This window comes from Falco rusticolus, chromosome 20 (genome assembly GCF_015220075.1).
Source record: "Falco rusticolus isolate bFalRus1 chromosome 20, bFalRus1.pri, whole genome shotgun sequence".
In the NCBI taxonomy this organism is placed as follows: Eukaryota; Metazoa; Chordata; class Aves; order Falconiformes; family Falconidae; genus Falco; species Falco rusticolus.
In genome coordinates this window covers 5,454,225-5,476,475 of record NC_051206.1, presented here as the reverse complement: position 1 = coordinate 5,476,475, position 22,251 = coordinate 5,454,225, and the positions used below count along the sequence as shown (strand labels likewise).

At 43.9% G+C, this 22,251-nt stretch overlaps 1 protein-coding gene across 7 annotated transcripts in view; it reads left to right on the top strand.

Annotated features, from left to right (window-relative positions):
• The first annotated feature begins 112 nt into the window (after nt 1-112).
• The window catches only part of NSD3 (nuclear receptor binding SET domain protein 3), a 52,497-nt gene continuing 30,358 nt past the window's right edge, over nt 113-22,251 (top strand). Inside the window, exons 1-8 of one of the 7 annotated variants that reach the window (XM_037371767.1) lie at nt 113-168; nt 522-649; nt 13,151-13,878; nt 17,495-17,563; nt 17,992-18,151; nt 18,582-18,736; nt 19,552-20,055; nt 20,890-21,016. In XM_037371767.1, coding sequence (XP_037227664.1) covers nt 13,195-13,878; nt 17,495-17,563; nt 17,992-18,151; nt 18,582-18,736; nt 19,552-20,055; nt 20,890-21,016 — 1,699 coding nt within the window. In that variant the 5' untranslated portion in view covers nt 113-168; nt 522-649; nt 13,151-13,194. Of the gene's footprint in view, nt 200-521; nt 650-4,379; nt 4,622-9,276; nt 9,571-13,150; nt 13,879-17,494; nt 17,564-17,991; nt 18,152-18,581; nt 18,737-19,551; nt 20,056-20,889; nt 21,017-22,251 lie in introns of those variants that run through there. The other 6 variants (XM_037371766.1, XM_037371764.1, XM_037371769.1 and 3 more) reach the window with 6 other exon arrangements.

Sequence of the window (22,251 nt, the reverse complement as noted above, 5' to 3'; positions counted from 1 at the left end):
GGAGCCAATCAGAAGACAGGACTGCGGCCGTGCCGGAGGTCACCCAATGGGAGCGGGGAGGGGCGGGGCTTGACCCGAGGTGCCCTCCGGAAGAGCCGCTCATTGGGTGCGAGAGCCGAGGCGCCGACGTGATAGAGGGCGGGCCTTGAAGGGTGATGTCATGGGCCGGTGCGTGACGCCATCGCGAGGCACTGGGGTGGTGCGTGACGTAGGGAAGGGTGGCAAGAGGGCGCGCTCGGCTCCGGTCTGGGGAGACGGGAGCCCCTGACAGGGACTAGGCCGGCCTCTGGGCCTGATGCCTCTAGTGGGGCCCGCAGTGAGGCCTACAGTAGGGCCTGGGGGTTGCAGGGGCCTGGGGTCTCATCCTTTCTGCCGCTCATTACATTGGTTTTCGTTAGTTCTGCCGCAGGCAGCCACAGCGCACTCCCAGGGGTGGCTGCTCTCCTGCCCGATCAGTGAGGCTGGAGGAGCTCGGCTGGTGGTGGATCCTCACCTGTGCCTTTTCATTGTTATTTATGTAGCACCTGGAGAGCAGGAGAGAAACCGGGAGCCATGCACGGAGGCGGGCTCATGGCTGGAAGGGACTCTCTGGTTCTGCTCCGCGTGCCTGCTGCATTCCTCGAAGCCTTGGCTGGAGTCCTGGCGAAAGGTAAGAGAGCTTGTTAAGCAGTTCACTCGCACAGTAAAGTGTTGCTTCATTGGTGGCCGTGTCAGGTGTTTCCTGGTGCATTTATAGGGTTTTCAAAAGGGGAAAATGCCATCCGTAGCTTGGCAGTCTGCAACAGGCAGCCCACACTATCCAGCAAAACGCTGATAGTATTCCTTAATTTTTTTGTATGGAACAAGCCCTTGTATTTATGTGAAAGGTTCCTGTTTAAGTGATTACAATTTTTATCTATATATAGAGTAGAACATATTCTGAGCAGCTGTGTGTATGACAGGGCACGTAAGAGTAGAGTCTCCTTTTGTGTGTTATCGCCTGAGAACAGCTTTGCATGGAATTGGGTGTCAGACTTTCAAGCCCTGACGTGTTTGAGACAAATACTTTGGGTCTGTGGATCTGATGAAACATGTAGGCAGCTGGGGAAACATTCTCAGTAGGTAACAGGAGACTTGGCCTCTTGAAATGTTTTCTGTGTTTGAGGAACAAGTGGGGAAAAAACATTTTATTGCCCACAATGGAAAACATTTGTAGCCCTTTGGCAACTTCACTAATGGGTGCCAAAACAAATGAACAATATTTTAAAAAGTAGGAAATAAAATTGGGAAAGATGGGTAAGAAAGGGGGACAGAAAGATCCCGAGGTCTGCCACCAGAGCTGTCAGTGTGTTGCTGTGTTTTTGTTCGGTTGGAAAACATGTTTCCCATAAAGGACTGGTCTCCAGTTTCTTTAAATCATGAAAAAAAAAAACAAACTCCACCATTAATCCAAACACTTTTTTACTGTCAGAGCCATTTCTGCATTGTTAATGCAGTCCATGTAATGGTACAATTTAATTCCTGTGTGCTTTGTTATGCCGGAGTTGGTTGTGGTAAACCACGTTCCTTAGGATCGCAGAGGAGAGTTTTCGTTTGTTTGTTTCTTTTCTCCCCTTGGGAGAGGCTCTTGCTTGAGGAAGTGACAGAATAGGAAAGGAAATTAAAACTAGATGAGCAGGCAAGCACAAGCTCCTGGGCTCTGAACCCAGCTCAGGAAGGTGTCCTTTGTTCCTCATGCTGAAGTGGGAGATCTGTGTTACTGTGGTAGGACTCCAGCTTTCAAGATCTTGGAAATGCTGATTTCATCTCCTCAGAGGTGTATTTCAATGTGAATTCATGAGGTGGCTTCTAAGACAATGCAGACCAGGGTGTGCTGGATGTGCTTATTTACCTTCTGGTTTTCATGGTGTTCAAAACTGTGATTAAAACACATTTAGATCATGTCTTCAGGAGTTTTTCCTGCTTGAGCGAGGGCTAGACACTTGTGTTTCAAAGGAGACTGATACATGGATGCTCTATTGCTGTGTTAAGCTGGGGGGAAAGTCTTTAGGAAAGTCATTTAAGTGGTGAGGGCAGTCAGAGCCCCTCCTTGATGCTGCTGTGTTAGAGAGCTGCAGCTTCTGCGCTGCTGTTCAGAGCCCCCTTAGCAACACCACCCCTTCTTTTTGGGAATGGCACCAGGCACAGATCATTTGTCCAGGAACAGGTGTTGGTTCTGAACTGTTCTGAAGCATACAGGCAGCACGATTTGGGGCACAGCTTCTGGAAGTGATTAGCATGCTGTGTTTTAAGGGGAACATTCTTCAGGGAGAATTCACCATCTCTTTGATTGTTCGAGAATATTGTTTTCTCTTGCATACGTCGTTGGGGTTATTGTAAAGCACTCAATTGTGTGGCGTATAAGGAATGCTGGGGTCTGTTACAGATAGAGCTGTGGTTGCTCGTTGGCTTGAACCATGTGGGATGATCTCCTGGAGCTGGAAATGTGGAGCCTGGCAGTGAGGTCCCAAGTGCCTGCGGAGCAACCGAAGGGCTTTTCCCGAGGGCTGGGGTCAAGCACCCACAGGTTCCCCAGTGCAGGCTGAGGGGCGATCCTGGCAAGGATCACGCATTACCACGATTGTACATAGCTGGTTATGTGTTGTAGTCCTTGCACAGAGTAAGCAAAGCGGTGCGTTATGTTTCCCTTATTTTGTGTTCTGTGCTGGACACTGCACAAATCATCCAGCCTTCCTCAGGGACTAAGAACGGTGAAGTTGCTGTCGCGGCGCTTCCTTCATCCTGCTCATAGCTTTAGCGCAGTGTGCCATTTTCCAGCCAGCAGATCATTTCCAGTAACAAATACCAGGAGCAGGAAAAGGTAATGTGAAAGAAAATTGAACAAGAGAAAAAAGGGGGGAAAACTTAATTCCTGTCAAAATGTTTGTTAGTTGTCAGAAGGAATCGGAAAAAAAATATATTGTCATCCCTTGACTACTTCAGCTGCAGGAGCATCAGGACCTCCCATATATTAATATTGACCTTAATATTAATGCATAATATTAGGCTTTTAGAATTTACAGAAGGGAGAAGAGAGAGAGAAAGCCTTTTCTAGGTCACCTCCATTTTTTCTGCCATATTGTATTTAAGGAGGACGATTAAGATTGCTTCTTAAATTCACTTTATTATAGCAATTCCTGCCCCCCCCCCCCCCCCCCCCCCCCCCCAAGACACACACTGCCTCGCTGTGGGCTCTGAGCCCCTGCTTTCTGGGCAATGGGAAAAGCTGTGAATTTAGAAATCATTGCTCAGTGACTCAGAAGGCTCGTATCTCTTAAGCTTCCTCTTTCGTGTTGTGTCATGTCTCTCTACCTAAATCTTCTTGGTTTATCTGACTTCTTTTTTCCTTTCCTAATAATAGATGTCATCTTATCTTCCCATCTTATTTACTTTCCATTCCCTTGTGCTTTTCTTGCTTTCCATTTCCATTTTCCTTTTTTTTTTTTTCCTTGCGTGTTAATGTTTTTGCTGCAGAAAAGATTTACTGTGCGCACTTCAGTTGTGTTTTCTGCAAAAGAAAGACTTGAGGGTTGTGGAGGAGGGGAATTAATTGCAAACATCACAATGCATAATTTTCCAGCCAAAATAGGATTAGAAACTACTGAGGATGACAGCATTTTCTTTCTCAATCCAACCCAGATGCCAAACCTCAGGAGCTAGACCTAGACCCTGCAAGACAGATTGCAGAATGTTTTTTGTTCCCAGGCCTCATGCCGCCTGGGCCTAATTAAACGCATGGTACGCCTCGCCTGGGCTGTGCCCGTTTCCTAACGGTGGTGCAAACACACGGCCCGGTTTGGCAGCTTGGTGGGGTCAGTAATGCCTCGGCATGCGCTGGCCTTTGCAGGACCGCGTGCCTGTACCCAACATTCGGTGCCCGCAGCCGTCATTGCACTCGCAGCGGGGCCAGCCGGGGCACCGACGTCCCCCCACCACGCTGGCCCATGCGGGCCCACGCGCTGGGTGTTTGGCTAGCGGGCCACACGCTTTGCCGCTGTCGGGAACGCGGCGAGGAGCCCGTCCCAGCGGCCCGGTGCCTCGGCGACACCCGCCAGGGGTTCTCTTGCACCCGGGGCAGGCCGTGCGCTTCGGGGGACTGTGGCTGTAGAGGCCTGGCTGCTGGGAACGGGCCGGCCCGCGGGACTACAGCTCCCGTCGTGCCTTGCGGCGGGCGCCGTCCGGGCGGCCAATGGGGGTGCGGGGGGCGGTGGCGGCGCCTGCGCGTGCGCCTGCGCAGTGCGCGGCGGCGGGCGGGGGGGGGGGGCGGAGGCGGAGGGCGCGCAAGCGGGGCCGGGATCCGGGCAGAGCGGCACGGAGCGCCGCCTTCCCCCGCCGCCAGCGGTCGCCCGCGCCCGCCCGCGCCCCGCCGAGCGCCTCCCCTTGGCCGCACCGGCCGGGAGCGGGCGGTGGGGGGGCGGGCGGCCTCCCGGGGCGGAGCCCGGCGCCAGCGGCGGGGGCGCGGAAATCGAGGCCGGGGCTCCGTCGCGGCCTGCTGCTGCGGAAGGAGGCGGGGAAGCCCGCCGCCGCCGCCCCCGCCGCCGGCCTTTGTCTCCGCTGGGCTGGGTGGACGCGGCGGGGGCAGTTAGAATGGAACAGACTGAAGGTGAGGGCAGCGGGCGGCCGCGCTGGCGGGGGCGGCGGCGGCGCCGGCCCGCCCGGGCTTAAAGGGGCCGCGGCCGCCATGTTTGCTGCCGGCGCTGCGGCGGCGGCGCGGTCCCCGGGGCCGCCCCCGCGGAGGGAGGGAGGGGGCGGGGGGCCCCGGGCCGTCCCGAGTCGACCCCACCCGCGGGCAGAGCCGGGCCGGGCACAGGGCGGCGCGGCGGTGGCCGCCGTCCCCGTGAGGCGCGGGGCCGGGCCGCAGCGGGCCGGGCCGGGCCCGCTCCGTGAGGCGCGGCGGGACCCGCTCGCTTGTCGCACCCGACTGGGTTTCGGGCCCCGCCGGTCTGCGGCAGGGAACCGGGGCCAGCGCCCGGGGTCGCTCTGGGCGAGCCCAGGACCTGGCGGGGAGAAACTTGGGGTTGGAGCCCGCAGGGCGCTCCTGCGAAGGCATGCACAGCCGCCTTTGTGCCCGAGCCTCGCACTTGTCAACTTCAGATACGAGCACGAATGAAAACCTTTTCAGGAGCTGCATGCAAGTGTAGGGTTGTCGTTTCTTGGAGTATTGTTTTTTCCGGTGCCATTGCATTGCACTTTACTTTGTTGTGTGTCTCACTCTTCTTTGACTGTCAATACGCTCGGCAGTTTTGATACGGGTTTAAGATTTTCAATTTGTTTGTTTTTTTTAAATTACCTTAGTGATAACATAGTCTAGATAGACCAACCAACTCAAAAGACAATGTAAAGTAGCCTGTAATTGTAGCTGAAGAAAAAGTGAAGCCTGTTTTGATGCCTGGTTAGATCTTCTAGTACTGTATCGTAGATATGCACAGGTAATGTTTTGGCAGCTAGATTTTATTTTTTTTTTTTAAATGAACTGCTTGAAAAGATTTGCTCCAAAAAGTGTGTGCTGTATGAAGTTACAGAGTAAGAGTAGAGAATGATGATCACAGACTGTATGTTTTGTTCTAATACAACTGTGGTTTGTATTTTTCAGTTTGGCAAATTTGCCTGAGTTTGAAGTGATTCACATGAGATATGTTGCAGCTGTCACACTAGTTTTGATATGTGAAGGCATGTTGTGACTCGGACAATATTAGGTATCGCCAAAGGTCTGACTGCTGGTTTTACGTGAATATCAGTCTGTGACTTTCACTGAAGACCAAAAGATTTTCCTCCATGTTTCCTATTTGAATCCCAAGGCTCTAAAAACAAACAAGTGCACTAAGCTCATTTTCAAGACTAATTCCTTTTTTTTTTTTTTTTTTTTCTTTTCAATGCATAGCATTTCCCTTGCTGTTCAGTTGTTTCTTTCCACGTCACTATGGGAAACTTGTTAAAAGCAGCCTTATCAAAACCATATTACAGATGTGACTATTTCTTATGGCATTAAAAAAACAAACAAACCACCTTTAGAAAGATATACAGGGAAGTAGTCAGCCTTACTAGATGTTTTAATGTTTGTCAAGAGGCCTCTTACTCACCATCAGTGTCTGTCAGAAGAGGCGACTCAGTCCAGCTGAAGTCACTGGAAATCCACAGGCTACAGTGTTTCTGCTAGTGAATCTGTGTGCTGTTGTAAAACTTGGTATTGTCACAATGTGTGTAAATAAAACTTGCCATGCATGACTTCTTAAGGACATCCAGAGCATGTCCTACATCCTACAAAGCAGATTACAAATACTGAATGCAGGGATCAGTAAGAATAACTTTTTTATTTCTGCCTACAGTTCATGTAAGTTGAACACTGCAGGATACTGTTACAGTTGATAAAGTTGGTCCTCCAGGTGACTTGAGGTGACTGTTCAGCTCTAGCAAGGAGTTGGGTGGCAGGTGTGTACAAGTTTCACTGAACTTCAGCAAAAGCAAGTTGTACATTTCACATGATTCCAGCTGGGCAGTCTTAAAGTTTTGAGAGAGGTGGAGACATGACAGAAGTCGATTGCATCACTTAAAAAACCTGACCAACCTAGCCTGTTCAGCCAAACAGCTGTCTGTCTGTCAAACACTTATAGCAGTGAACATCAATTGAAAATAGCTGCTGTGTGGATTAGACATTTGAGATGACCCATACCAGCCCAGGTTAGACACAGGCATACACTGGAATGAAACAGCACAGAAAATGACAGCAAGCATATGTGTGGTGACTCAGGTAATGAAGGCGTGGTACGACGTGAATGGATCTTTGGATCTCTGATTTAGGTCTGTGTGGACAGGACCCGAGTTTTTGTTCATGCATGAAGATGGCCTAGAACTTCTGCTTTCAAGACAGTTGACAGAAAGTCCAGCTCAGGGTGACAAGGCAGTGACACCATTCACTGAACACATCAGACTGACTCAAATTGCTGCTTTTTCGACTCAGTCAGTGAGCCAGTAGGACTGTTTCTGTTCTCACTGCAATGCTTACCATCTATGTAAAATGCCTTACCCCTAACAAGTGCTAACCTACCTGCTTCAGTGGGGCTACCCACGTGGTAGTTACAGAAAAGGGTAAAATTAATTCCAAAAGGTTTTGTGGAAACTCAATTTAAAATATGCATGCACTACATTTTATTTATTTTTTTTTATAGTAGGTGTTGTGTCAGCTCACTGCTGTGGTGATTGCCAGGCTTAGATTAACTGTGCTGGTCCGAGCAGGGTTCGTCAGCTGGTAGCAGTGGCCAGAAGGTGCACAGGACCCTGTGGGTCTCGGTTATGCAGGGAAAGTGCTGTTGTTTTGCACTGGCTTCTGGCTGCCATGGACTAGGTATGGCCAGCTCCTCTGAGTTCTGCCTCCAGCAGGCTTTGGAGACGGTCCTTCCGCCTCATGCTTGGGAGTTTTTACCTTTAGTCCTGTTCGGTGATAAACAATGGTGTGTGCTTCTGACATTTAGGAAGTGGTTCTTACACATTGCATAGTTACTGCATCTTTTCTCGCTTTCTTGATCTCTTCCTGATTGAGCAATAACACAGTGGATAGATTCGTGTTTGTGTATTTCAGCAGGGAAGTCCTACTGTGTTGCTGTATTTTGCACAAACCTACAAAACTCCCTCTTTGGGAGGAAGAAAAACTTTTCATCAAATGGGATCGGCATTGTTCAGAATAGTTTGATAATCTGAGAGGTCAGTTGTTATTTAGCCTACTGTAGTATGAAAGCAGTATTTGAGAACTTTGTAAATGTCTTGTTTTCTGAGAGTAAAGTTGCAAAATACTCATGCTAAAAATTACTTCAGTTTAAGTGCAGTTGTTGGTGGAAAATGTGAACCCAGGGGATTCTTAACCTCTTTGAAACTGTCCCATGACTGGACACTCGCTGTTGAAGGTGTAACAGACTATTTTTTTATTATTTTTGAGTCAAGCTGAGAGGCTCAGGATGGGAAGTGAAACAAATAGTGTTAATTTAAGAAAGAACACTGTAAGACTTCTACTGCGTTAACCTGCCTTATCTTTTACTGCTTATACTTTTTTTTTCATTTATGTTTTCCTCTGGTACTTTGAATTGTGACTCTCCCATGGACAACATGAAAATATTTGCTCAAACATTGTCTGTGTGTAGAGTGTCTGTAAACAGTCCTTTTTCTCTGCTCTGTCAGAAGATCCTACAGCCGTGGGAAAGGACAAGTACAGAGTGCCAGCTACCCAGTTTTACAGAACAAATGTTCTTTCTCTCTTTAAGAAACTCGGTTGCAGTTTTGAAGTTATTGTTGGTTTCACTTTGTTTCCCAGCTGCTATAAAGTATTTCCTATAAACCTTGAAATAATTAGTTTCTTTATCTGCTGGTTGAGTTCCAATGTTGTATCAGTGCAGTATCTGTTATGGGTCATATTTGGAAGTGAAATTCTGCAGCTTGCAAGAAGCCTATGCTGTAATTTAATAGAGTAATTGCTGTTGCAGTGAATTTATTCTGAAATACTTTTCTGCAAGATCGACATGTATCACTGAAAATCACATTCACGTGATTTTAGGTAGTGTTCCTCTGCTGAGGAAGGGTAAGTATGACTCTTGAGCCTCTTGTTGATGTTTAACAATGATGGGGTATTTTTGTATTGGAGCTTGGGAGTGACTTCTATGAAGTAATCCTTCCTTAGGTTTAAATGTTGAGATTCCTGTATGTTCAGGATTCATTGTTTTGTTCTGTTGTTTTGGTAGCTCCAGGGGCTGTCCTTTTGCTGTTAACGCAGCCCAGATGCTGCTTTGCTGGGTAGTAACTGAGAAATTAACAAACTAATGCGGAATTTTGGAAAGGAAGAGGGGTGGGAAAATCTGGGTGTGTTAACTGTGATGACAGCAAAAGGCTCGGAAGGAAGAAGCTCGCGATGATGTAAGGTCTGTGGGAGGAGAACAACCTCTTGTGTTTTAAGACTGTTGAGAGTGACAATTCAGTGAGGAAATCATCTTTGCTTCTGCAGCCTGTATAGGAAAATAATGAGGTGGGTGTACTAATTGTCCCAGCTGTGAAGCATAGGCTATCATCAAGGACTACTTTACACAGGTGAGCTCCAGAAAGGAGTTAATTAAAAGAAATAAAAATCAAAACCTCTTTCATTGGTAACTCCTAAATCAAATATGAGTATTTTGAAGTTCATTAACCCGCAGCTTTTGTCACGTACCAAAATGAAGCGCACCAATGACCCACCCTCTTCAATTAGTATCTGTGGAAGTGAGTGCACTGACAGCCTTATGAGCTGTTGCAGCTGGGGACTGGGTGCTGTGAAGAGTGATACAGCGTGGGCAGACTTTGACCTGGAGGGCTGTATGTGGAGGAGATAAGAGGGACCACACACTGTCATGCAGCTTTTGATTTCTGTTAATACTGTGGCTGGATCTCATTAATACTGCTTTGGTGGGATAGTTGTACCAAGGTATCAGCACAGAACTTCTCATCACTAGCAGAATGGCGTTTTTGCTAGTCTACCTTATTTCAGCCTTCCTGAGTAACATAAGCTCTCCTGGCAAGATCATTCTTTTTGTACAGGTAAGGACTTTTGCTGGATACATTGATCAAGTGTTGCATCTTACTGCAGACCCAGATGGACATGACTGTGACAAGAAGCCTGTAGTGTTGTCATGGCTTAGTGCTCTAGCCTTGTGAAAGGGAGTTCTTGCTATTAGGAGCATGGCAGAGGCTCATAAACAGGCTTTGTTAAATTACTTAGCAGTCTGTAGATCATCAACTTCTGAATGATGTTTGTAGATGGAATTAAAATGGGTGAATACGACTAGCATAGCACAGTACGTTGTAATCTGCTAGATACATGCTTGTAACATCCCAGAGAATAAATAAAACTTGGTGTCCCAGTGAAACACTGCGCAAAATAGTTTGGTTTATATCCCAGCTTTTTAAAGTGGAAAAGGAAGCTCTCTTAAGGAAAGACTGGAAGTTGTCAGTGTAATTGAAAAAGGGCTGCTCTTATTTCAAAGAGATGAGGTAGGGTAATGCTTTTTGGGGCAAAAAACCTTTTGCTAAGGCTGTTATACAATTTCAGTGCTGCTCAAACTGAAATGTTTGCCTGCGGATCGTGTGAACAGCTTTCTGGTGTTTTGTATGCAGCCTCACCTGATGATGTGGCTCAGTTTTAGAGAAGTCTTTAAGAAAGATGTGAATTCAACACACCAGCGCGTGACAACAGATCAGAATTCCACTAACGTTGTCCACGGCAACATGTCTTTAAGCTGCTGCCAGACAATGAACTGGATGACCAAATCCGTAACCCACAGGTCACAGTAGTAGGAGAGAGGGTGGGGATTTTTTCTCGCTGATGTGACAGTTAAGGCACAAGTTCTCAGCCTATACTTGGTGAGTTGTATGATGAGAAGATGGTTAAACAGATGTACAGTTTCAAGACAGCCTTCTGAATGCAAATACCCATTGCTGATTTGAAAATGAGGGTTTGTGGAGGCTTGAAATTGGATGGTGTTGGCTGGATGAGAATTAGTTGTTGTGGTAGCAGCAGCAAGGGTTTTTTCCTCTTGCACCGTGAGATACTTGCTTGTTAGAGGAGCTGTACTATCTAGTGAAATGAGTAGTCTGCCTTGATATTTGATATTGCTAGTGAGGCCAAAGAACCTGCACCTGGGTGAAAAATGTCTTTTAAATGAATTATCATACTTTCTTTTTCCTCTTGAGAGAAATGAAAAGCATTGAAATTAATTTACCATATCAGATTAGCATCCTACAGCAGCACTCAAAACTTAGGTTTCTGCTCTTAGTCAGAGTTGTAAGCAGGAAAACATAAAGCATAATTATTCAAATACCCTGAGACATAAGCAGAGTTATTCTTAACAAAGCATAGAAAGCTGTGTAGTTATTTGTTTTATAGAGTTTTGCTTTCTGCATGTTAATTTTTCCTTTTTTGTAGTTCTGGTGTGGCCACACCAAAGTTTGGGTCTTGGCATGCAATTTTTAACAGATCCTGTATTTAACATTCTGGTGCTTAGTTCTGCTAAACTAAATGGATGGTCTTGCTGTTGGAGTATTTGTGTAAAAGAAAGATTTAATTACTATTAAAAGAAAATGGCAGAAATAAAAAACTGGGAATTCAAGAGTAATTATAAAATTTCTTAAACTATTTCTGCTTTGACTTTGTCCATCCAGCAATGGATATGCCAGGGTAACTGAAATGCTGTTGCAGCTTCTCAAGATAAGGTTGGGGTTTTTTTAAGTATTCAGAAGAAAAAAAAAAAAAAGATTGAACCTCATTTTAATAACAAATAAAAGCAGCCTAGCAGCCTAGGGTGCAGTTTCTTATTAGTGTGAGAAATCTATTGTTTGCTCTTCAGTTTGGCCAATGTAAAGTAACGATTAATTGGTAAATAGTACAAGCAGTCCCACTTCCTCTTCCTAGAATGGGTGGTGGTGCTGTGTTTTTGACCTTGATACGCAATCCTGCTTGCTCTATGTACTGTCCCTCAGATACGCTGTCCCCTCCGCAGTAACATGTTTGTGTTGGTTTTGTGGCTGATGTGCAGAGAGCTGCTGGATGGAAGGGGTGGTTTTACAGCCACAAGATTTAAAAGTTACTGCAATTAGTGAATTCTGCTGCATAGCATTGTGCTATTGTTTCCCTAAGTCGTTTAATTACAGTGATAAATATGCCCCTAGTTGATTGCACAGGGCTTTAAAGATGAATGCAAACATCAATATAACCTGAATATGAAGTCCACAATACATACAGCAAAATTCTGGTCAAGTTCTTACTTGTTACTGTTATAACTTCAGTTTCTTTTTGCAGTCACAGAGGAAGTGTTCTTAATGTTTTGAAAACTATTAGATAAGGTATTGAGGTGCATTGCATTGGGAGGGTGAGAATTTAATGTGGGCAGGGTTATATGTAGATTCTTATTATGAGAAGTATCTGTGGGATGTGTTAATGTCATTTCAAACCCTGACCAAAAGGGCACAGTAACCCTCCTTCATGCCTACACAGAGACAGAATAAATAATACAGAGCTGTGTTTACTTTGGAAGGGCTGAATTGACCTTGCTTGGAAGCAAAGCTTGTATTTCTTACCTGAAGTTTAGGTCACTGTGTATTTCTTTTTGTTGAACATTGAGATTATTTAGCTGAATGCAAAAGCCTTCTCTGAGCCAGTAGTTGAATTTTGGAAATCTGATTTAGTCTGATTTCGGTGGTTTTAGCATGCAGTGAAAAATTGAAAGTGTGTATGACAGCCTTCTCAGCTGTAATCTAATTCTGTGAATAACCTTAGGGTTTGGGGATCTTTTGATACTGAAACTGTTTTTCTCTCCCTCAGAACCATGTAGTATTTAAGCCCTAAGTGTTTAATCTTAAAATGAGGTGGGAGGTTGGGGAGTGAGGAGGATAACCCTCCTCACCTAGCTGCCGAGAGCTGATGGGTGCAAACTCTACTCTGCTTTTCTGGTGAGGGAGGAGGTTGGGAAACCCCATCTGAGGCTGTCATACAGAATAAACTGGTTTTCCCAGCAGCTGAGGTGGAATGACCTATTCGCTGTAATTGTGCCATTGTTCAGAAAAGCCTGTGGCTTAGGTCTGCTGCTGGCCTAAGGGCTGCTCATCTGTCTCGAATTTTGGCAAGGAGGTGGGGAGGAAGAGGTTTCTCTCTTGTTTTCACTGGTCTCTCTGTGGATTTTGTGTTTTGTTCAGTTTGCAGTGGCTATGGTGTCAAGAGAACTTGGTATCTTCAGTACGCTTCAGGGTTGAAGTCTGCTGTCTTACTGCTTTATGTCAGAATAATGCTTTCTAGCACCAAACTAGGAGGGCTGCAGAGAGTGGTTGGAGTTTTAGCACCATTATTCTGACTTCATAATGCTTGGACTCATCATTTTAAGCACTTGTAGGTGCTTGTAACATTTCTTTAAATGTCTTGGAAAAGAAAAAAGCAGTCATAAAAAAGCTGTTCCGCAGAAATGTGTAAATTGCCCTTCTTAAATATTAAGTAATACCAAATCCATGGGAGGGTGGCTACAGAATGGAGAGGGGGAGACTGGTTTTCAGATCTCTTTTCTCAACAAATGTGCTTAATTATTCTCTTTTGACTTACACTGACTTCTTATTTCCCTTCCCTCGCCTTTAGGCCCTATGAGAAAAAGGGAAAGCTAAGGATGCTGGAGCAGAACAATGGATTTCTCTTTCTCTTTCATGCAAGGGATCATGGGAAACACAATTCAGCAACCACCTCAACTCATTGACTCAGCCAACATCCGCCAAGAGGATGCCTTTGATGCCAGCAGTGACATTGCTGAAGATGGTGGACAAACGCCATATGAAACTGCTCTGCAGCAAGGCTTTCAGTACCCTACGCCCACGACGGAGGAGCTTCCACCCATCACTAATGGCTACCCACCAACAATCAATATGTACGAACCTCAAGCCAAATACCAGACGTACAGTCAATATCCCAATGGTTCAGCCAATGGTTTTGGAACAGTCAGAAACTTTAGTCCCCCAGAGTATTACCAAATGGAAAACTCTAACGCAAGGCCACACGATGTTCTGGAAAAACCTTCCCCTCCACAGCTGCCACCTCCACCACCACCTTCAGTTTCACAAACGGTGATTCCAAAGAAGACTGGCTCACCAGAGATCAAATTAAAAATAACCAAAACTATCCAGAACGGCAGGGAATTGTTTGAGTCCTCTCTGTGTGGGGACCTTTTAAATGAAGTACAAGCGAGTGAGTATGCTAAGGCGAAACATGAAGGGAGAAAAGAGAAAAGGAAAAAAAGTAGCAAGCATGACTCTTCCCGATCGGAAGAGCGCAAGTCGCACAAAATTCCAAAATTAGAACCAGAGGAGCAAAATGTAAGTGAAATAATAGTTTCAGCCATCTGTATACCTGATACTGTTGGAGTATGCGTCTTCGGCAGTGTTTTTCCTTACTTTTAGTTGTATGCATATTTAAGAGGCTTTTTATTGACTTGTCAGATACTCGATATTAGGTTGCTAGGAATTGAATTTCTAGTTCAAAACAGTTTTGGTTAAAAGGCTGCATATGAAAAAGAAATGTTAGAAAAGGTTATATAATGTTTTCTAAATACTGTTTAGTGTTTTGGCATGTTCAGAGTTTGGTGCGCTTTGGACTGTGTTGGAAGATGGAGCTTTTGGCCAAAAGCATACAAGCATGCACATTGCTAAAATTGCCTCTCAAAATAATGCTGGGTTACTCAGTGGAAAGTCGGGTTACCCAGAATATTCGGCATTGCAGCTTTTAATTAATTTTTGAAAGATATTATTAATGTCATGATGATGTACAAAACCCAAGAGCTACATAGCATATGTAGAAACTAGTAGAAATGAGTATTCTAAAACATCAGGCAAATTAAAAGTACCAGTTGACTTGGCAAACTTTGGGAAAATTCAATATTGATGTCTATTACTGTTTCTGTCCAAATTTTGTAACACGGTTGTACATACACAGGGTGTGTAAATGTAAGTGGTGTTTTAACTGAGATTCTGGGAAGTAGAGACACAAATTACTGGTCTTTGGTACTCTCAGCTGGTTGGTTTTTTTCTTCAGTTTATTAAGCCACTTCATTACTAGTGTTTCCTTTTCTCTTGCTTATTCCTGCCAACTCTGTGATACTGGTTTCTGTATTTCCCAGTTTGAGGGGAATGGGTAGCAGATCAGCATGGTTAGTGTCGGGGATGGGGAAGGTGCTGTGTCAGGCCAGGTCAGAAATTGTCCAGCTCAGGCTGGGCTGTTACACTGTATAGCTGAGTTTTTTGCAGGTTCCTGTGAAACCCCGTGATACTTGCTGCTCTTGGTAGGTATGGGAGAAGATCCTGTCCTGTAGGGATCGGGACTCTGATCAAAGTTCATACGTTTGATGTAGTAGTGATGTTGTTATTTTTGGTGGAAGACATGCTAACTTCATGTATGCACCCCTCATCATGAATATCCACAAGTTTTAGAACTGTGCTATCTCCCTCCTGGTAAGTGGACCTCTTCCAGAGATCAGGTTGGTGATGTATCAAGATTTTGGGCTTCTGTAATATTTGATTACCATAGTTGATTCTATTGAAGCTCAGTAAGATCTTAATAAACATGGTAATCCAAACTTGAAATGGACTATCCAATTAAAATACGAGCCATTCATGACTGCATTTGTACGTAATTTTCTTGATCTCAGAAATGCTGTTTGAAGCTGATTTCAAGTGGCTGTAGCAGCCGGCGTGTCTGCCTGGCAGCCTGCTACCAGGAGGCAGTTACAATGGGAAGGCAGTTCCCCCAGTGGCATCTCCCTCAGACTCACACCTGCATGGAGAGGTGGAAAAGAGGGGTCAGTTCTCACTGTCACCTCTCTGCTGAATGCCTCTGCTGCTCGGTTGTTGTTCATCCACCGGTCCTTTGCTCGCTGCTGTAATTATTTATCCCCCAAGTTTCACGTAAAACAAACCTCAGTGAATTTGGCTCTTTCAGAGTTCACCTAAAGACATGGTCTTTTATCCGGGCTTTCTGGCCTCTTCTCCAGACATCTGTCACGCCCGCACCAGGCTGTCAGTTTTGCCATACCATTTTGTCCTCCCTCTTAGCAGGGGCTCCGATTCTACTCTTGAAGCTTCAGCTGTGCCTGTCGCTCTGTTTGATTGGTGTTACCTGGTTATCATGAGAACATAACCTTCCGTCTTCTCCCATGTGCTGCCTTTCCCAGATTGAACTAAAACCTTTCCTCTGAAATTCCAGGTTCCTAGTTGTAAGCGTCATCCAGAATTCACCAGAAATCTTGTTCTTGCTTTTGTCTTCCTTGTAGCTTCCATTTCCCTTTCAAAAGGTGTTGTTGCAATAAAATCTTTCATGTTATTCACCCGTGTTTCAGACAGCAGATCACTATGACATGAACAGGATTTTGTGCTAGTGGTTTTTGTTACAAGTTACACAGTGTAGTCTGTTTCATTCTCCCGCCATTTGGCTTTCCGCTGCATGATTTCATCTTCATGTGCGTTCATCATGTACACTTTTGTCATCTTTAGCATTAATGGTATGAGGCTTGTAGCTTAGGATCATCTTAGTAGGAGCAAACAAAACTTCTGATACGACTGTAATTGTTTACACTTTTATGCTCAGCATGGAAATTTGAAAGTAAGGTGATCTGCAGTTGTTTCTTCATTCTGATGCTGTAATCTCTGTGGAAACTCACAGACTGGGGGGGGGATGTTCATACTTACTTGAAAGGCTGGTTTGAAATGAAAATGTTCTGAAAACATTGTTTAACTCTAAGCCCTCGATACTTGTTTTCAGAAAAAGCTACTCTGCTTCTTAGTTGTATTCTGCGAGGAGCTGGAAGTTTGCAATCAGCTTGGCTCTCCTGGCAGAGGTGAAGTTTCCACTAACTCACTGTAGCAAAAGCAAGGCAGGAGTCATTGCTGCGCTTTCTGATGTACCAGGGAGGGATAACTTCTGCCCAGCAAGTATCAATGTGATTGGTCTTCAATGATTATTTTCTACAGACAACTCTAAATGAGACACTGACCTGAATTGTTCTGGGTGATGTTTACATGTGGGTTTCTTAGTTTCTCTGAGCTGAAGCATGCAGTATTGGCTAACATGGGGTCTTTGTTTTAAAGGGACTAGGTATAATTTGGATTAACATCATTATTATTTTCTCACTGCATGTGTCATGATTCCTCTTTTTGCTGCTGTTTGAGTCCTTTGACTACTGACTTCTCCTCTGTTACAGTAAAAGCAAATGTCTGGTCTCTGCCTCATTAGATAGATCAGGGCCCAGCGCTTATCTTCTTGGGTGCTGTCATCACATTCCCTATCATGGCCACTCCACAAGTGGTGTTAGCTTCTGTTCCGTGGTGTTCCCTCTTCTGTCAAAACCTTTTCCTGTCCTACTCTGCCAGAGCAGGCTGTGTGCATGCCTCAGCCTGGTTTATAAATGCACTATAGGCTTTATGTTGTTGGCTTCTGATCCTTTAAATATATTTGTCAACTGTATGCAATTTAACATCGAATTTACAATTTTCATACCATATATTTAATATGATTCTTGTAATGTCGTTTTTGCAAATAACTGGTATACAGTGAGACTTATCATGTCACTATGGATATCCTTCATATGTTCTTCTCTGTTTCTTTGAAGTAGTATATTAGTTTAGGTGGAAAATTATTTGGGTTTACTGTCCCTGAGTGTATGTTCTCCTATCATCTGTTACAGGAAAACATTGTTGTGTGTAGGTGTGATGGTAATGTAAATAGTGCAGGGAAAAAAGGTATTTTCTGATTGTGATGCTACTATGTTTTGAGTTGGGCATAAGGAGTCACCCTAGCTGTGTTTTCTGGGTTCATGGTCGCCTTTCTCAGAATTAGTTTTTTTCTGCCTGGTTTCATTATAAGCTTTTTTTGGTTTACTGTCCCCTTACCTTGTTTGTGTTTGTTTTCCTTTTTTTCTCTTCATTGTTACCCATTTCCTAGAGACCAAATGAGAGGCTTAGCATGCTATCGGAAAGACCAAGAGAAGATACAGTGTTGGAGGAAACCCCGGTTAGTACATATATTAACTAAGACTTTTTAAACTTCTAACGTGTTAACTAATTTATTAGATGAATCAGTTACCATTTCTTTGAAAATCTTGTTAATCCTTACTGTGTCAAAACATCTTTTGTTGTACTGTCTGTATTGCTTTGTTTTATCCCAAAAGCAACATTCTTCATCAACTTATGAAGCAGAAACTTTTTTGGGGTGGGGGTTGCTGTTGTGCGTCTTGGTTTGTCGGTAACTATCTTGTGTAAATCCTAGCTGTGTGTAACTCCTTTTTGTCATGTTTCTGAGAAATGTTTCCCTTGTGTTAGATTATCAAACCTCAGGGATACCTGAGAGAAAAATATCATGTCCTTGTGGATAGTGTGTGCATCTCTAAGTGTGCTAAATTGTCTTCTGTGGCTTGAAGCTCCCATTTGTTTTCTTTGTAGGTCCAGCAGTTCTTGCCTTCTCTTCCAACACAAGTCACCCATGACATCAAGTTTCAGGTTGGCGATCTGGTTTGGTCCAAGGTGGGAACATACCCGTGGTGGCCTTGCATGGTTTCATGTGATCCACAGCTTGATGTTCATACCAAAATTAATACAAGAGGTAAGGGAGGAAGATCTTTGCCAGAGTGTATCAGGTCTCTGTAGTTCCTTTATTAAAAATATCTTACCTTTGAATTCCCTTTGTGGGATGAGTTCTGCTTGTGTGTATGCTAAGCAGGACTATTACTGAAATGTGTAAAACTAGTACCTATTAAATTACCTCTACAGATGAGCCTGTGTGAACTAGGCTTGTGCACAGATACTCCCACTTCTCTTAGATCAATGTATTTACAAGAAGACACTGATAAGCATGAGAGTGTTCGGTGTGGGCAAAGTATACTTATCTTCCCATTTTAAACTGTTCTAAATCTAGGCCTGTCTTGTTTCTAAAATTCCACTTGCAGGAACTGAATGATTTGGAGGAGGAAAGCATAAGCTCAACAAGAAAAGCGATGTTGATAAAAATGCTGACTAGAATTTTTCATTTTCAGGTGCCCGTGAATACCATGTTCAGTTTTTCAGCAACCAGCCAGAGAGGGCGTGGGTGCATGAGAAGCGGGTTCGAGAGTACAAAGGACACAAACAGTATGAACAGTTATTGGCTGAGGCTGCCAAGCAAGCCAGCAACCACTCTGAGAAACAGAAGGTATGATGGATCACTAATTGTGTAGAGGGTTATCAGCAGTGCCTGTGTAAGTAGAACTTTCACAGGGCATTTCTGAAACTCTGTAGTACTTTACCCTGTAAAAGGTTGTCTGCATTTCACTGGCAGAAGTGTTTTCACAGAGGTAACGAAAATGTTTCCATACTCTTAGGACTTTTATGGGAAAAGGCTAATAGCTGAACCTACTTTGTTGGCTGCTCGTGCCAGTATTCATCCTGGGCATTGGAAATAATTTCACATCTGTATAGAATATTAAAATGAAAACAGTGCCTATGTGTTCACTATTAACCTGTTCTTTGGAAAAATACAGTTTGTAAAGGATGTTCTTCCAGCTCCTGATACTAGTGGATATTTTCCTTTCCATTGTGTTGGAAAGGAAGTAGTAGCTACAGGAATTACTTACTGTGTAGATGGACTACTTCAGTCAATATTTTTGCTAATCAAACTATTGATGTAGAAGGAAAAGAGTGTTTGTAGAAAAATAAGGAGATTTGAAAAAGGATGAATTATGTGTCCAGTAACAAATTACAGGCTTGAATGCTGCCTGTTACTGTCTTTAGCGAAGTCTTAACTTAGGGCAGACACTTTTAATTGTGGTGGTCATAAGGTCCAGCTTGAGTGCCTGCTTGTACTCTGAGCAGGGGATTCACTGTCCATCTTCCAAAAAATACCCCGTAAATGGAGAGCAAACTTAAATCCGCTGCCTGAGAGATTTAAAGAACCCTCGGGATTGCATTTGAAGTGCTGTATGTGGCAAAATCTTCACTGTAATTAGCTGCTTGTCTTTGTTCCTTAAGATTCGCAAACCAAGGCCACAAAGGGAGCGTGCTCAGTGGGATATTGGCATTGCCCATGCTGAGAAAGCATTGAAAATGACTCGGGAAGAAAGGATAGAACAATACACCTTCATTTATATAGACAAAGAGCCAGAGGAGGTTTTGTCAAAAGCCAAAAAGACTGCTGCTTCTAAATCGGAGACCAAGAAGAACCGACGACCGAAGCCAGCGTTGAACACCCAGCCAGAACATGCCAACGTGGTAGCAGCATCACCCTCAAATGCTGAGGTGCGAAGACAAAGCCAACGGCGGCTGTCAAGTGTGGAAGAAGAGGAGCCACCTCCTGTGAAAATTGCATGGAAAACAGCTGCAGCTAGAAAATCCTTACCAGCTTCAATAACCATGCATAACTTGGATCTTCAAAAATGTAACATGTCTCCAGTTGTTAAAATTGAACAGGTTTTTGCCCTTCAGAATGCTGCTGGGGATGGAAAACTCATCGATCAGTTTGTTTATTCCACTAAGGTATGTACTTTCTGTAGCAACTCGATTTTGTTCATAAATTATCTCAAGTCTGTCTTACTGTGGAACTTAAAGTTGTATCCACCAAGCTTTCACAGTACATGTTCCTTTCATTGACAAGGTTAAATCGTAACAAAAGACTGATGTGACAACAGAGTCTTTCAGTGCACTGAACTCTTAATTTCAGCGCATCCAAAAGTCTCTGGCAGTAGCTGTTTTTACTGGTGGCAGAGGATCTCCATACAGATGGTCACATTTTTGCTCATAATGCATTCAAAATAGTAAAGCTGCTGAATTCCAGCTTCTTAGTTTAAATAATCCAGAAGTTCTCTGTAAATCTTAAAACCAGTGGATTTGTGGGAAACTCGAGATGACAAAGCTATTAATAGTGCACTAAAAAGTAACAACTACATTTTGTGTAACAGACTTTTAAAATGAGTTCTGCCTCCTAGCTTCCTTCAGGTGCACAGCAGCCTCTCACAGTCAGTGTAAGGAAAAGGTTTAGGACTATTTCTCTGCCTCCTCCTTCTGCCTCTCTGCCTGGAGGGTGCTTATTTCATCCTAAGCATTGTAGCAAAGGTAATGTTTAGTAAAGTCACTGGAATTTCTTTTTCTTTTTTTTTTTTTTTTTCCCTTGTGTGTAAGGGGAGATTGAGAGGGGTGGGAAGTTCTGCAGAGAAGCAGGTCAGTAGTAGGTATCATTATGTGTATGTAACTGAAGAGCGTTGAATGTTTCTTTTCTGAGATTTAGGGGTAGATCAATATGCCCATTAAGAACAACATGCATATAAATAGGTTAAGACCATCTTATCTTTTTTTTTTTTTTTTCTTTTTAAGGGAGTTGGTAACAAAACAGAAATAAGCGTCAAAGGACAAGAGAAACTTAATTCTTCATCAAATCAGAGAAATGAAAAAGCAGTGGTGCAAAATACATCCTCTCCTGAAACAACTTCTGGGTCAACAGGTAGGCAAAATTGCAGAATCCTTGTCTGAACTTCAGCAAGCTAGCATTTAAATTCAAGTACCAAAACAGACATTTTCTCATTAGTTAAAAATGATTGTTTACATCTTCTGTTTACATAATAGTTGTAACTAGCATGGCTAATAGAACACATGATGAGCCCAGATGCTTGAGAGGCACAGGATGTCTTTGGGATTAGCTGGTTTGGCCTCTGAACTTTTAGCGTCTGCAACTTACAGTGTCTAAGTCAACAGATTAGAAGGATGGATGCCTTGTGGAGAGCAGATGGCAAGTTGGTTTAGAAGGCAACATAGTGGATGTGTGTTAGCAGAGTATTGTAATGGCTTTTGGCACCGAATGTAAAATACAACAGCTGGGATCAAAGGAAGAGAATCTGGATGTGGCATAGTTCCGTAAGGAATGGCTCTGGATCAGGATGGGTGCTTTCCTAGACTTTGTTGTTGAGTTCCTGCATGACCTTTGTAAAGGTTAGTGATTTTTATTTTTTTTTTAAAGAAAACTGCTTCAACAAACTCCATCAGCAAAATGAGATCATGTTTGCCTTCTGAAGGCATTTTAGGGGCCTCATCATAAAGCACTAAGTTTTGAAGTATCATGTCTGAGGGAGAAGAGCCACTGAAGCAAATAACGGAGCTTGAGACTGAAAAAAGAAAGCCTGGAACAAGCTATTTGAAGTTGAATTTGTAGTACAGTAGTAAAGAAGAATGCAGCAGATAAATGGGATGAGTGCTTTCTAGACTTGGCACAGAAAAACAAGGTTTTTTTTCATCTTGATTTTTGAGAAATAGCTAAAGGGAATCCTTCGAAAGGGATTGAGCTTTTTTCCCACCAGCAGAAATTTGTCTGCAGTGTGTCCCCTCATTATCCTCAAGAGGAGGCAGATACCCTTTGAAAGGATAGAGGTTCCTGAAGACAGTTTTCAGTCATTCTAAACCAAGAGCTTTTCAAGTTCCTCCAGTCCTTACAGTGACTTTTGGTTTTCAGCCACAGATTTTGTACAGGCCATTAGCTATTGCGTGTTTGTTACTCTGCTTGTAATCATATCCTTGGTATAGTCTCAAACATACTTAACTTTGCATTGGGTATGTAAAAGTAAATTTTAGGTTGCAGCAGAACACCTTGATTTTCTCTTGCAGTAGCATGTACAAATAAATGCTCATGGTATGGAAGCAAAAAAAGATGGAAGGCTTATTACAGTACACGTGCTAAAAAAACCC